Source organism: Rhinopithecus roxellana, chromosome 2, assembly GCF_007565055.1.
Source record: "Rhinopithecus roxellana isolate Shanxi Qingling chromosome 2, ASM756505v1, whole genome shotgun sequence".
NCBI lineage: Eukaryota > Metazoa > Chordata > Mammalia > Primates > Cercopithecidae > Rhinopithecus > Rhinopithecus roxellana.
Window position 1 is genome coordinate 61,711,809 of NC_044550.1, and position 15,456 is coordinate 61,727,264.

Below are 15,456 nucleotides of genomic sequence, written 5' to 3' on the forward strand. Positions count from 1 at the left end.
TTCTTTTTAAATCAAAGTCAAATGTAGGTTGTTTTATTATAAATATCATCAAAATCCACAACAGCAGAAACATATTAATCATTTTGAAATTTAAAAATCCTTTAGAACTTGAGAAAGAGTATTAGAAATGCATTTATATCACATAGAAAGTCAGTAGCAAATACAAACTAGACAAGCAGGACATAGTTCTTTTCTGGCATGCCTGAATAATAAAAATATTTATCAATTAAAATGTCTATATTTGTCTTACTGGAACAACTCTAAACCTGAGTCAACAAACATTCTTTTGGGATTGGTTCTGATTGGTGTAAGAAGAGAAATACAGCATTTTGTTTATCTAATCACAGGGAAGGATAAACAAAGGGCAAAAGTGACAGAAAAAATTAGATGTCCTTGAATTTTTTTAGTGGTTGCTGCTGCATTTCATGTTTCATTTTTGTTAGATCATACACATTAGAAAAGAATGACAAAGTTTAAAGAAATATGTATGTACATAGGATCAGAAATAATTTTCTTGTATTGACTCATTTAATATGGTTGTACTTATATTCAATCAGAAGGTCAACTCTTTTGCTATAAGGTTCTTACACTGCTAACAAGAAATGGCTTGTTTTCTGGTTGCAGGTCATGAACAGCACACACTGTCCCTTCTAGGCACACTGGATTATTGATCACTGCGCAGACGCAGGCTAATCAGAATTGCACCTGAAATCACTTGTGCAATTAGTGATGCAAGAGTGATCACAGGAATCAAGACCGGGAGCCAAGGGAAAGAAAAATAGGTGCACAAAGAAGCAATTCAGATGGGAGACCAGGAAAGCTAAGGGGAAAACTGGGAAACAGAGTCTGGAAAACTCACAGTTTGACTGATACCTAGGGTTAAGAGATGGGACTTTGATAGGAGTGGTGCCTATGAATTAGGGGAGGAAGGAAGAGGTGAGATCCTAATGTTGGTAAAAGTATAGAGACAAAGGGAGCCAACTAAGTGGCTAGAAAATAGAAATGGAAAGTAAAAATTAGACTTAATTCTTTAGTCAGGGAAGCAAAGCCACCAGGAAAACTTGAGAAAGAGTAAGAGAAAGAGAGGGAGAAAATATGAGATAATATTTTGATATTTTGATATACTAGAGAACAAAATAGTATTCTCCAGTATAAAAAGAACAAAGTAAGAAATACGATCTATTGGATTCCTATTCACAAAGAAAATTAACAAACAGTAATTTGTCTCTTAGGCAATGCTACTAGAAGTTACTTATGTAGTTGTCTTATTGTTCATTTAATTTCAGTTTGAGGGGATTTTACCCTTTTCCTTTCTTCTACATGGTCACTCTGCTGTTCAAAGAGTAAGCACCATTTGTTTAGGTCAAGCAATTGGTGTTGCAAATCCTTCCGATATACCATCTCAGAGGGCTGCTAATATAATGAACTGTACAAGGAACACAAAATTTTAGGTTGGCTGTTCTTGTGTATAGGGGTAACCTAAAGCTAGTAATTATACCCCACAAAAGAAAACAAATTCTTATGACCTCTTTGATCCCATCTGAAATATCTCATAATAAACAATCAAATAAATAATAAGCACATAAAAGTAAACAGCAGCCTCCCCCAGTTGCAGGGGCCTAAAATATTTCCTAATCTGAATTTCCTCTCAGGGCAGGAAACTATTCCATAGGCTTCCTTGCAGGCTTCTGCGCTGGAGTGTGTCCCACTGACTTTGGTTGTCCATCTCTCTACAAGAAGGTAACATTCTGAAACTTAGTTTAAATACTACTAGGCCTTAGAATCTTTTGTAGGTAGTTGCTGAAACTTGAAGTTGAATAACACTTTGAAGTACTAGGTTACATTGCATTATGAAAACCTTCATTTTGTAGCTGTCTCTTGATCTGCCCAACATGTCACACAAATATAGAAGAAACAGAATCTGCAATACCTGGGAAAAAAGGAATCATTAGTCTATTTCCTCTTTAGATGCTTTTGAAATTGTAAAATAAAGCAATTTTTCACTTGGATTCAGAAAGAGTTAGTATCTACTAAGAAAATAATGTAATACTTATCACAGCTTGTCAATGTAAACATGGTATCATCAAAAGCAGATATTAGAAGAGATTAGGCATATTAGAAGTATGCCTAATACTTTCATTTTAAGAAACTAAAATAATTTTAAAGATTTTAAAAATCTACAACAAAAACTACTTGTTAACTGAATAAATTTATGCATCATGTATTGAACTAACACATTATTTCTTAGAGGCAAAATAACTTAAGAAATTATTTTAAATGCAATTTCATAACTCAAACTCTAAAATTTGAATGTGGGTAAAACTTTAATAAATCACAAGTGTGCTATGCTTTCTTTACACACAAGAACACAGACTGCAACGTCATAGCAAAAGCAGTAACTAGCCTATCCGAAGACTGGTTTTTATTGTAACTAACCATATCTTCGAAATCTCTTGCAGCTATGAAATACTATCTGCCTTATACCATTGTTCATAAGAGTAATATGACATTGTTGTAACTTTCGGGGAATACTCACTTTCAGGAAGAATTTCAATCCTTGTATGATTACTAACCAGGCATGCCCTTAAAGATTTATATTATGAAAGCAGGTGGAGAGTAGAAATGATCTCCACTCACCCTTAGTAGCTGAGGGATGGAGAAAGGCTGTGGTGAGGGATGTAGTTATAACTGAGGCAATTATAACCAATATTTGAATTATGATATTTTAACACTCCTGTCAGAGATTTGAAAGCAGTCACCCCTCAGCCCAAATCCAAGATCCACCACTGCTGCAGTCAGACATAATATATGTTTAGCAGCAAGGGTTCAATGATCAGCATCAGTAATTTTTTATTTTTATTTATTTATTTATTTTTTGAGATAGTGTCTTGTTCTGTCGCCCAGGCTGGAGTGCAGAGGCCTGATCTCAGCTCATTGCAACCTCTGTCTCCCAGGTTCAAGTGATTCTCCTGCCTCAGCCTCCCAAGTAGCTGGGATTACAGGCGTGCACCACCATGCCTGGCTAATTCTTGTATTTTTAGTAGAAACAGGGTTTCATCATGTTGGTCAGGCTAGTCTTGAACTCCTGACCTTGTGATCTGCCCGCCTCAGCCTCCCAAAGTGCTGGGATTACAGGCGTGAGCCACTACGCCCGGCCAGCATCAGTAATTTATCTGCAAGTTCCAACGATGTATGAGCTCCCAGTAATGCTGAAAAGTGGAGGCCTGATGGGATTGCTAGTGCTCTGGCCAATACATTTCTATGGTGTTGACTTTTTTCAATGAATAACTTATTTTATTTTATTTTATTTTTTTGAGACAGAGTCTCGCTCTGTTGCCCAGGCTGGAGTGCAGTGGCCAGATCTCAGCTCACTGCAAGCTCTGCCTCCCGGGTTTACTCCATTCTCCTGCCTCAGCCTCCCGAGTAGCTGGGACTACAGACGCCTGCCACCTCGCCCGGCTCATTTTTTGTATTTTTTTTTTAGTAGAGACGGGGTTTCACCGTGTTAGCCAGGATGGTCTCGATCTCCTGACCTCGTGATCCGCCCATCTCAGCCTCCCAAAGTGCTGGGATTACAGGCTTGAGCCACCGCGCCCGGCCTGAATAACTTATTAAAACTGTCTCATCAGGGTGACAGAATAGATCACTCATGAACTCTCATAGATTCTGCCTTATGGAATGATTGGATAATAAGCATTAAACATAAACTTTCAAATTTTTCTGTAACTAATCAGTCTCATAATCTGAAAGATTCTGCATTTTTAAAAAATTGTATATATGTTGGAACAAATTATTATGAGAAATGACATGATTGCTCTAATATGTAACTTAGTTTGGGTCTAGCTTCATTCAGAAAATACATTGATTTCTAAACCAAAAGTTGTAGAACATAGGTTTAAATATGGTTTTATAACATGGTTAAAATTCTTAACCAGCTATTTTAGTTTGGTTGATGGTCCATTTAAAAAGTCATTCAGGCCGGTCATGGTGGCTCACGCCTGTAATCCCAGCACTTTGGGAGGCCGAGGAGGGCAGATCATGAGGTCAGGAGATCAAGACCATCCAGGCTAACACGGTGAAACCCTGTCTCTACTGAAAATACAAAAACAAAAAATTAGCTGGGCGTGGTGGCGGGCCTCTGTAGTCCCAGGTAATCAGGAGGCTGAGGCAGGAGAATGGTGTGAACTTGAGAGGCGGAGCTTGCAGTGAGCCGAGATCGCACCACTGCACTCCAGCCTGGGAGACAGAGTGAGACACCATCTCAAAAAAAAAAGAAGTTGTCATTCAATAAAAAAGCATGTTTGGTATTTGCCTAAGCCTCTCAATTCTAGTGGGTGTTTTGCTAGAATTTTGTAGATGGCAAGGGGCCTATTAAGTCACAAACAATACTAATGCTGTTTCCGTATATTTTAAAACAAAGAAAAACTCTTGATAATCATTGAGCAGATATTACAATACACAAATTAAGAAAACTTTATAGTTATGAAATGTAAATTTGGAACAAGAAGACATTTCTGCAGGAGTCCAGTCTCCTTTGTGTTTATCTCGTTTTTAAAGTAATTAACCTTGGTAAATTATTACTTTATCTTATGTTTTAAGATATATAAGCAACATATATTTTTTACTAAGGTCCCTCTTCCTTTTTCCAATACTAATATGTTTAACAGTTCCTCTTGTAAAACACTTTTTTGTTCATCATTTGGTTAAAGGACAAAAACTATTACTGCTAAAGTGGTTTGAGTATATTGTAACTCTAAAATATTCAAATAATCTCCTTAATATTTATCTCGAGGTTCTAAACACAAATTTATGACTTACCACAAACATTACTTCCCATTTTGACATGGGCGTAACCATCTACTCCCCATGAACTTCCCCAAGAATTCCGCACAATCCAATATGGAGTGCTTCCTACAATGAAACATAAATGGCAACAAATCCTGAAAACTCAACTTTGTTATGAATGTTTAAGTTTCTTTATTTTAAGTTGGATTCTTGATAAGGATAGTAGCTCTGAGAAGAAGATTAAAAATGTAATGTAATGTAACTTAAACTACTTAATTTTAACTAAGTAAACCTGAGCAGTACTTAGGGACACACTCCAATCAGTAGAAATATGCTTGAATTCACTTCCCTTTATACAGGGACTGCATAAAATAAAAACAAACACCAATTTCCAAGGAATGAGAAAAAGAAACAAATAACTGATACATACATATGATAAAATAATATGCACTTACCTTTTCCCAACAATTATTCTAAATATTCCAGATAGTTTTATATTGATAAAAATTATCATCATTTTAACAAGATATCCACCCAAAAATTGACAGGTGGAATCTGACAAGACATTTATATTGGGAACAGGCCCCCCAAATCTGGCCATAAACTGGCCCCAAAGCTGGCCATAAACAAAATCTCTGCAGCACTGTGACATGTTCGTGATGGCCATGACGCCCACGCTGGAAGGCTATGGGTTTACCGGAATGAGGGCAAGGAAAACCTGGCCGAACCCAGGGCAGGAAACAGCTTAAAGGCGTTCTTAAACCACAATATTAGCATGAGCAATCTGTTCCTTAAGGACATGCTCCTGCTGCAGATAACTAGCCAGACCCATCCCTTTATTTCAGCCCATGCCTTTATTTCCCATAAGGAATACTTTTAGTTGACCTATAATCTACAGAAACAATGCTTATCATTGGCTTGCAGTCAATAAATATGTGGGTAAAGCTCTGTTCAGAACTCTCAGCTCTGAAGGCTGTGAGACCCCTGATTTCCCACTCCCCACACTATATTTTGTGTGTGTGTCTTTAATTCCTCTAGTGCCACTGAGTAAGGGTCTCCACGACCAAGCTGGGCTCGGCACATTTACACCTATAAGATTGTTGAGAAGTTGTGAAGGTCTTATGAGGACTTAGCCATAGCAGAACAAAATTTCAACGTTCTACAGGATGGTGATCATGTTGCAGTCAGCATCCAAGCTGGAAAGCAATCAACTGAGTCTTATCAGCACTTACCTGTTTTATCAAACCCAGTTATGAGAACTGCATGATTTGCTTCTCCACTAGAGCAGTGATGCTGTATAATGCCTCCCAGATAATCTTGCCAGCTCACTGCATCTACTATGACTACCAAAGGGCCAAAGGTAAGAAGTGCTTTTGCCATTTCATCTTCTTGGTTACTACCAAAAGAGGAAATATTTGGTTAGAAAATTTAGTTTTTAAGGTAAAAATAACAATGACTTATATAATCTGTGTATGATTCTGAGTAGGTTTGGTTGCAGTTACAAAGGACCTAAACAAGGGAAGCTAAGTCAGAGAGATTGGTAGTCTATGGTTGGGATAGGGTTACAGGACCCAAGCTCTTTCTGTATCATTGTGTTGCTATTCAAACGTCTCCATTTTCAGGGTCCATTCATGGTCCAAGATGGCTGCTGGGACTCCAGCCATTTAACCCATATTTAAGACAGCTGGAAGTAGAAAGGAGAAATGGTACATCTCTGTTGAAAAGACTTCCCAGAAATAACACGCAACACTTCCACATATATCTTCACGGATTTCATTGGCCAGAACTCAGTCATATGACTAAGTCTAGCTTAAAGGAAGATGGGGAATGAGTTCTGTAGCTGGCTGGAAAGTTAGTGAAGATATAGGGCTTCTTTTATTAAGGAAAGTGGAAAGACTGGATATTTGGAGATATCTTGCCATCTCTGCCACACCGTGAGAATCAAGAGACTAACTTATGTTAGTCACTTTCAAATATAGAAATTATAGGGAAGGGCTACCCAAAAGTGGCTAATATAATTATACAATAGTAGAAATGTTAAACAAATATTTTAAAAAGACAAGAAATGTTAGGTTGCCAGAAGAACTAGGTGCTAGACTGTGAAGACTGCAAAATACACAATTATTGCTTTCAGACACGGACATAAAGTCTCATATTATACAACATTTGTCCTTCATGGATCTTACAAGTGAGTGATCAAATCATTATTGACATTTTTCAAAGGACAGCTTTCTGGGTGAAGGATACTGAAACAAGTTCCTAACAATTCAAGCCAGGAAGACAGCATTTTGTAGTTTACTGCTACAGCAAGCCAGGGGTGGATTAGTGGCTTGAAAGAGTAAATAATCTTTCATGATGACCAGCTGGAGACCAGCTTCTAGAGAGGGAAACTGTCCACAGAGGAGCAAAAAGTTGACTGCATAATAATGGAATTTTTTGAAATAGAAACTATATACTCATTTTATACATTTATTCATGTTACCTATTAACACGAATAACTGCTTTTTGAGATAAGCAGACATTTCTAATTTTTGCTACTGTAAAACAGTTCATATTAACTAAGATGATCCTGAGACAGGCAAAATTGTAAAGTTTTTAAAAGGGTCATGATAGGTTACAGGTTTTTAATTATCCCACACCTGGGTTCAAATTCCAACTATACACTGCAGCCCTTCAACCTACTGTGAAGAATCAATATAAGGATAAAATTATGGTATATACTTTTGCAAGACATGAATTATGTAGCATGCCCAGCACATAAGTTATACTCCAAGTTTACAATAAGGATTATTTAATTCCCTCATTTCTAACTTATCTAATAACTAATTTTGTTCCTCATAGGATTTAGTGTATAAAGTTTATCTTATGGTATCAAAATTCTTTGAGTATTTCCTGATTTAAACATGATATATATATATATATAATAATCTCTCTATCAACCAGAACACAGCTGTCTCCACCAATCTGCGATAAAAAGGATTACTGGAAGTTCATCTCATCAAAGATCCAGTTTCAGGGACACCAGGAGAAAAGCAGAAAGATCAAGAAGAAGGAATATTTTTAGAATGCAAAGGGTAACTGACATTGCATAATCAAAGAAACAATTTAGTAATAATCCCTGATTTGGGCTAGAGCTGAAGAAAAGATATCAAAGATTAGAAGTGAGAAATAGAATGACAAGCCTCAGTCATAAGCAGAGGCAAATGTTCCATTTGGCCCCAGAATTGAGTGGCATTGTTATCATTTGTCTTTCAGACAGATGTCAGCTTTTACAAGTTCAAATATGCTCCAGACAGCATTTTAATTTTCATTATTAACCCAATATAGAACTACTATCAACATGTACATTGTTGATAATGGCTATATTATCAAACATTGATTCCATGAGTTTACTATTCATTTCACAGATTAATAATTTCCAAAACCTACAGTCTTCAAAGAATTTTCCTAAATTTTATTGTCATCAAGATGCGGCAATGAAGGCAAGTCTGACCTGTTACCAACACTTCATGATGTAGATTTCCATCTCACCTTCCCTAGAATTCAGTGCGTTATACTGTGTCTGAATTTTTCTGACTGTTGTTATATGTAGTAGGTTCCTACAGTTTTTGTTTATTTACATGGTCATTCTCATATTCTAGTTTGAGTTCTCAAATTTCTGGGGTCTGATAAAAATTCATGAAGAACCCTGGGGGATCATTTTGCTTTAAAATTAGATTATATTTTTATGTTTTAGAGGATTTTTTCCCTTCTTAGATGTGTTCAGGTTCTGTACAATATTTTAAAGAGTGTTTGGCTGAAAACCTAAGACCTCATGACCTTACCAATAGTGTTGGGAGTAAAAGCACAAGCTTTGGAGTTGAACAGATATGAGTTCTAATCCGACTTCACAGTTTACGAGCTGTATGGCCCTCCCTGAGTCTCAGGCATCCACCTTATATGGAAATAATATTGTTGAAGTACAAAGGACCAGGTCTTGTGCCCAGTTAGAGCAAATGCTTTGGAAGACTTTCCCACATCCTCAGGCTGTCACCAATGCAATGCACACTCACCCAACTTGCAACAATGAGATCCTGCAGCCCTTTCCCTGAGCTGTTTTCCTCCTAGAATCCGGAAAGCAAGCCTAGTCCCCATCTCTATCCCCAGCTGCACCCTCAACTAATGAACCAGGGAAGACAACAATCATCAACTTGGGTGGGATGGCACTGAAGTGTACATTTTACCCTGGCCGCCAGAGTTCCCCAGCAGGACTAAGCACGAGGTTAGCCACAGCACTAACTGGCTTAATCGAGAAACCCTGCTGCCCTGGTTCTCTCATTTCCCCACCCCACTACCAGTCTTCCCTGGGATCACTTCCTAGGTGTTCCAACTGAACTCTTGCTGTTTCCTTCTAAATCTGTTCCTGTCTTAGACTTTCAAGTTTCATTAATGGTAATTCTATTTTTCAGTCATTCAGATCAAAAGGCCAGGAATCCTCCTAGACTCCCTTCTCTCTTATCTCCTCTCCAATAAAAAACTGTGTAGGGCTTTACCCTCTGTTTGGGGTATGAATCTATACATACCCCTCATCTCTCATCTCCACGGCCATTCTTCTAACACCCTGCTCTAAGGCTACTGCTTGGGGACTGATACGGTTTGGCTGTGTCCCCACCCAAGTCTCAAATTGAACTGTGTCTCCCAGAATTCCCATGTGTTGTGGGAGAAAGCCAGGGTGAGGTAATTCAATCATGGGGGCCAGTCTTTCCAGTGCTATTCTCGTGATAGTGAATAAGTCTCATGAGATCTGATGGTTTTATCAGGAGTGTCGGCTTTTGCTTCTTCCTCAGTTTCTCTTGCCACTGCCATGTAAGAAGTGTAAGAAGTGCCTTTCACCTCCCACCGTGATTCTAAGGCCTCCCCAGCTATGTGGAACTGTAAGTCCAATTAAATCTCTTTTTCTTCCCAGTCTCAGGTACGTCTTTATCAGCAGCATGAAAATGGACTAATACAGTAAATTGGTATTAGTAGAGTGGGGCATTGCTGGAAAGATACCCGAAAATGTGGAAGTGACTTTCAAACTGGGTAATAGGCAGAGGCTGGAACAATTTCAAGGGCTCAGAAGAAGACAGAAAAATGTGGGAAAGTTTGGAACTTCCTAGAGACTTGTTGAATGGCTTTGCCCAAAATGCCAATAGTGATAGAACAATAATTAGGTCCAAGCTGAGGTGGTTTCAGATGGAGATAAGAAACTTGTGGGAAATGGAGCAAAGGTGATTCTTGTTATGTTTTAGCAAATAGACTGGCAGCATTTTGCCACTGCCATAGAGATTTGTGGAACTTTGAACTTGGGAGAGATAATTTAGGGTATCTGGTGGAAGAAATTTCTAAGCAGCAAAGCATTCAAAAGGTGACTTGGGTGTTGTTAAAAGCATTCCATTTTAAAAGGGAAACATAAAAAGAGTATAAAAGTTCAGAAAATTTGCAAACTGATGATGCAGTAGAAAAGAAAAACCCGTTTTTTGAGGAGAAATTCAAGCCAGCTGCAGAAATTTGCATAAGTAGCAAGGAGCCTAATGTTAATCCCCAAGATCATGGGGAAAATGTCTTCAGGTTATGTCAGACACCTTTATGGCAGCCCCTCCAATCACAGGCCTGGAGGCCCAGGAGGAAAACGTGGTTTCATGGGCTAGGCCCAGGGTCCTCATGCTGTGTGCAGCCTAGGGACTTAGTGCCCTGTGTCCCAGATGCTCCAGCCATGGCTCAAAGGGGCCAACATAGAGCTCAGGATGTGGCCTTGGCAGCTTCCATTTGGGGTTGAGCCTGTGGGTGCACAGAAGCCAAGAACTGAGATTTGGGAACTTCCACCTAGTTTTCAGAAGATGTACGGAAATGCCTGGATGCACAGGCAAAAGTTTGCTGCAGGAGCAGGGCCCTCATGAAAACCTCTGCTTGGGCAGTGCAGAAGAAAAACGTGGGGTGTCTGACCCTGAAAGAGTCCCACGGGAGCTGTGAGAAGAGGGCCACTGTCCTCCAGTCCCCAGAATGGTAGATCCACTGACAGCTTGCACCATGCACCTGGAAAAGCCGCAGACACTCAATGCCAGACCATGACAGCAGCCAGGAGGGAGGCTGTACCCTGCAACGCACAGAGGCAGAGCTGCCCAAGACCATGGGAACCCACATCTTGCATCAGCATGACCTGGATGTGAGATCTGGAATCAAAGGAGATCATTTTGTAACTTCAAAATTTGACTGCCTGCTGGATTTTGGCATTGCATGGGCCCTGTAACCCCTTTGTTTTGGCCAATTTCTCCCATTTGGAATGGCTGTATTTACCCAGTACCTGTATCCCTATTGAATCTAGGAAGTAATTAGCTTGCTTTTGATTTTACAGGCTCATAGGCAGAAGGGACTTCTCTTTTCTCAGATGACACTTTGGACTGTGGACTTTTGGGTTAATGCTGAAATGAGTTAAGACTTTGGGGGACTGTTGGGAAGGCATGATTGGTTTTGAAGTGTGAGGACATGAGATTTGGAGGGGCCAGGGATGGAATGATATGGTTTGACTGTGCCCCCACCCAAGTCTCAACTTGAATTCTGTCTCCCAGAATTCCCACATGTTGTGGAGGGACCCAGGGGGAGGTAATTGAATTCACGGGGGCTGGTCTTTCCCATGTTATTCTCGTGACAGTGAATAAGTCTCACAAGATCTAATGGGTTTATCAGGGGATTCTGCTTTTGCTTCTTCCTCATTTTCTCTTGCTGCCACTACGTAAGAAGTGCCTTTCGCCTCCCGCCATGATTCTGAGGGCTCCTCAGCCATGTGGAACTGTAAGTCCAATTAAACCTCTTTTTCTTCTCAGTCTTGGGTATGTCTTTATCAGCAGTGTGAAAACAGACTAATACAGGGACAGTATGACCTCATCTCCTACTAGTCTTGTCTTTTTTCTCCACACTGCAGCCACAGTGGCTTCATCATTGTTCTAACATGCGAGACACGTTTCTGCTTCACGATCTTTGCATTTACAGCCTCTCTGCTTGCAACAATTTTCCCCCAGATATCTGCGTGGTTAAGTCCACACACTTCTCCACATCTTCACTTGAGCATAACCTTTTCAGTGAGTGAGACCTGCTAGGCAACCCTTTCTCAAATTGTACACTCCCCCTACTACCAGATCTTCCCCTCTTCCTCCCACTGTTTTCTTTTGTTCTCTTTGGAAATTATTACAGTTAACATGCCATATGCATTTTTATTTTTCATTGACTGTCTGTCTCAATTACTAATGAGGGCAAGGTTTTTGTCTGTTTTTTTCTTTGCCAAATTCCCAGAACTTAAAAAAAAGTCAGTAAATATCTGAATGAATACATAAATCAAAGAAAGATCTTCCTGCAGTCAAATGCTATCAGCTTAGCATTGTACTGTTAGAGTTTAATCTTCAATATAAACAAGAGATTTTGATCGGGACCTCTTCCTAATGAAAGGCCCGATGCCAATAACTCCTGCATTCTCTCTTTCCCTTAATTCAGACTAATGCCTATTATTCTTTTGCTGCTTCTTAATTTTTTTTTCAATTTCCTACCATGACAAGGGATTCCCTTAATCCCTTTTAATGATATTTTGTAAATCTAGTTTTTGCTTGTACACATCCTTCCCTTACACTCTCAAGGAAGTCAGTTTATAGGGCACACTTTCTCATTTTAGAAAGCACATGACCTTTACCCCCAAAGGAGATGTTGACCAAGGTACTCAGTGACCCTGAACATTTCATTATAAGTCCTACGCAGCCTGCCAGCTGTGGAATTAAGGCTGGCTGGTACATGGTTCCTAGGGTCACCCTGAGGACCCTTGTTGCAGACCAGAGCTGTGTTGACAACCTGCCAGTTCTCTGGCACACTTACGCTCATTTAAACGGGTACATTTTGTTCAAGGATGCAATTTCACCCCTGATTTCTTTCAGATCCCCTGGGTAGATACCATCTGGATCAAGGGATTCTTTTATATTCAGGACCACTAAGTCATAGGGCATTCTGTTACCTTATCCAAATTTAATTTAGTTCCTCTGTTTTCTCTGTTTCAAAAGACTGCGAAGTTCCCATCATATATTTTCTTAATGAAGCCGGGAGTTGGTTGGGTCTCCCTTTGTCCTTTTCACCCATGAACTCTGTCAAATGATCATGATGAGTCTCCAGCCAGCTCTGTGTTTTTCATGTGTTTTTAAAGCATTTTTAATGATTGTTTCCCCCCAAACTATCCAAAGTTATCTTGCCCTCCAATCCCAACACAAGTCCTTTCCCTCAGCCTGTCTTTATCTAACCCTACATTCCCATCATGCTTATAGTGTATGCTACATAATTTATCTTCAGTAATATATGCTTCCTTCTTGTTTCTAATCTGAAGTTTTGTGTTACATTTTTCAAATGGCTGATGTCTTGAAAAATGCAAAGAACATAAATGGTATTCAAAATATGCTTCCTGATATGTAGCCTGTGTGACATTAGCTGCACAAAGCAATTCTGGATGGACTCACCATTAAGATTGAAATATGTTAATGGTATTATAACACCTAAATTTGGTAAGATGAAGGTGGTAAATATAAATATAAATTATGCACTAATAATTTATAAGTATAATAAAATATAAAATATAACAAATAAATATACATATAAATTATACCTTAAACAGAATTTAAATTTTTCATTTCTATTGCAATGACACTTGGAAAATTAAGTAGATTATAATTAAGAAACAACATTTACAACATTTCATTGTAATTGCTACTGTTTCTAGTAAAAAGTAGGTTTTACAACGATTAAGAGTATGCAGTGATGCCTTCAATCAAATTATTAACTAGTCAATAGATCATAAATTTAAAATATATAAAGAAAAACACAATATAGTAAGACTTTTACCTGAAATCATATGCAGAATAACCTTTGATTGAAAATCCGGAATGTGAACCAGAAAAATAATGGCACAGACCATTTTGTGCTTTAAAAGGATATTCTGAATCTTTCACCAGTTTTACTTGCATCTAAAAGAAAACAATCACTGAAAATGTTTACTGTCAATTGTTTTATAAATCAAATAGAACTTACTTCACTGTGTCAAAACAGGTTCAATTTCACACACCTCCATCACGTGCATATACTTTGCATTCTTTTGCTTTTCTTTCTTAATTTTTTTTTTTAATTTTTTTTTTTTTTTTTTTTTTTGAGATGGAGTCTGGCTATGTCACCCAGGCTGGAGTGCAGTGGCGCCATCTCGGCTCACTACAAGCTCTGCCTCCCGGGTTCATGCCATTCTCCTGCCTCAGCCTCCTGAGTAGCTGGGACTACAGGTGCCCGCCACCATGCCCGGCTAATTCTTTGTTTTTTTTTTTTCAGTAGAGACGGGGTTTCACTGTGTCAGCCAGGATGGTCTCGATCTCCTGACCTCCTGATCCGCCCGCCTCGGCCTCCCAAAGTGCTGGGATTACAGGCGTGAGCCACCGTGCCCGGCCTGCTTTTCTTTCTTGAGACAGAGTCTTGTTCTGTTGCTCAGGCTGGAGAGCAGTGGCTCGATCTTGTCTCACTGCAACCTCCACCTCCTGGGCTCCAGTGATCATCCCACCTCCATCTCCCCAGTAGCTGTGACTACAGGTATGAGCCACCACACCAGGCTAATTTTTTGTATTTTTTGTAAAGACCAGGTCTCACTCTGTTGCCCAGGTTGGTCTTAAACTCCTGGACTCAACAAATTCACCTGCTTTGGCCTCCCGAAATACTGGGATTATAGGCATGAGGCATTGTGCCCAGCCTATACTTTGGGCTTTTAATATTATAAATTAAATCTATCCAGAACAAAATGCTTGTTCTGGATAGCCTAGACATTTGGAGTCAATATCTTTTCTTCTCCCTTACTTCTCTGTATCTCACAGCATCCTTTTGTAGATCCTCCATGGATCTAGTAACAGTCTTGTCATCTTTCTCCTAATGGTGCTATAGGACAACTCACTTTCCTCCCAGTGCTTCTGGTTCTGCCAAGTCCTTCAGACTCCATTCGGTGGTTTATACACAGGCAATGGGTAAGCCAAGCATTCTTTCTATCTTCACTTTTATGCCATTCACATAGCATGTGTCAAATACTTCATAGTTATCTGTACAAAATCCTCCCTTTTTGAATGCTAGGCTAATGAAAGGGAGGAGACTCATAATTCTTTGCTGTATACAGTGTGTACAAAGCACCTCCTGGAATATGTGATTAAAAATGCAACCAATGGATAATGGAAGAGAATTCAGGTTTGGGGAACTCTGGCTTGATGATGTTTTACAGAACCCAATAGCACCCTTATTGGCAAATTTCATGCAGTTGATATCGGATCTGGGACACTGTGAGGGCAAGTCCTAAGAACACTGAGGGACACTGGGGTATACTAAGCAAATCCTACTGTGAGAGGCCAGGGAATGAAGGTACAACTCCGTCTCAGCTACTGACTTGGCAACATGATCTCACCTTTCAGGCTTCATTTCTTCATCTATAAAAAGAGATACAGGCTGGGCACGGTGGCTCATGCCTGTAATCCCAGTACTTTGGGAGGCTGAGGCGGGTGGATCAAAAGGTCAGGAGTTCGAGATCAGCCTGGCCAATATGATGAAATCACATCTCTACTAAAAAACCAAACCAAACCAAAACAAAACAAAACAAAAACACCA

General features: G+C 39.3%; 1 protein-coding gene across 2 annotated transcripts in view; it reads right to left on the reverse strand.

Annotated features, from left to right (window-relative positions):
- CTSO (cathepsin O) overlaps positions 1-15,456 on the reverse strand; it is a 30,665-nt gene continuing 15,209 nt past the window's right edge. For both annotated transcript variants that reach the window (XM_010358039.2, XM_030918911.1), the window contains exons 5-8: positions 13,675-13,796; positions 6,018-6,181; positions 4,819-4,911; positions 1-1,930 (exon numbers count right to left, since the gene is read on the reverse strand). In XM_010358039.2, the coding sequence (XP_010356341.1) occupies positions 1,896-1,930; positions 4,819-4,911; positions 6,018-6,181; positions 13,675-13,796 (414 nt within the window). In that variant the 3' untranslated portion in view covers positions 1-1,895. The remainder of the gene's footprint in view (positions 1,931-4,818; positions 4,912-6,017; positions 6,182-13,674; positions 13,797-15,456) is intronic.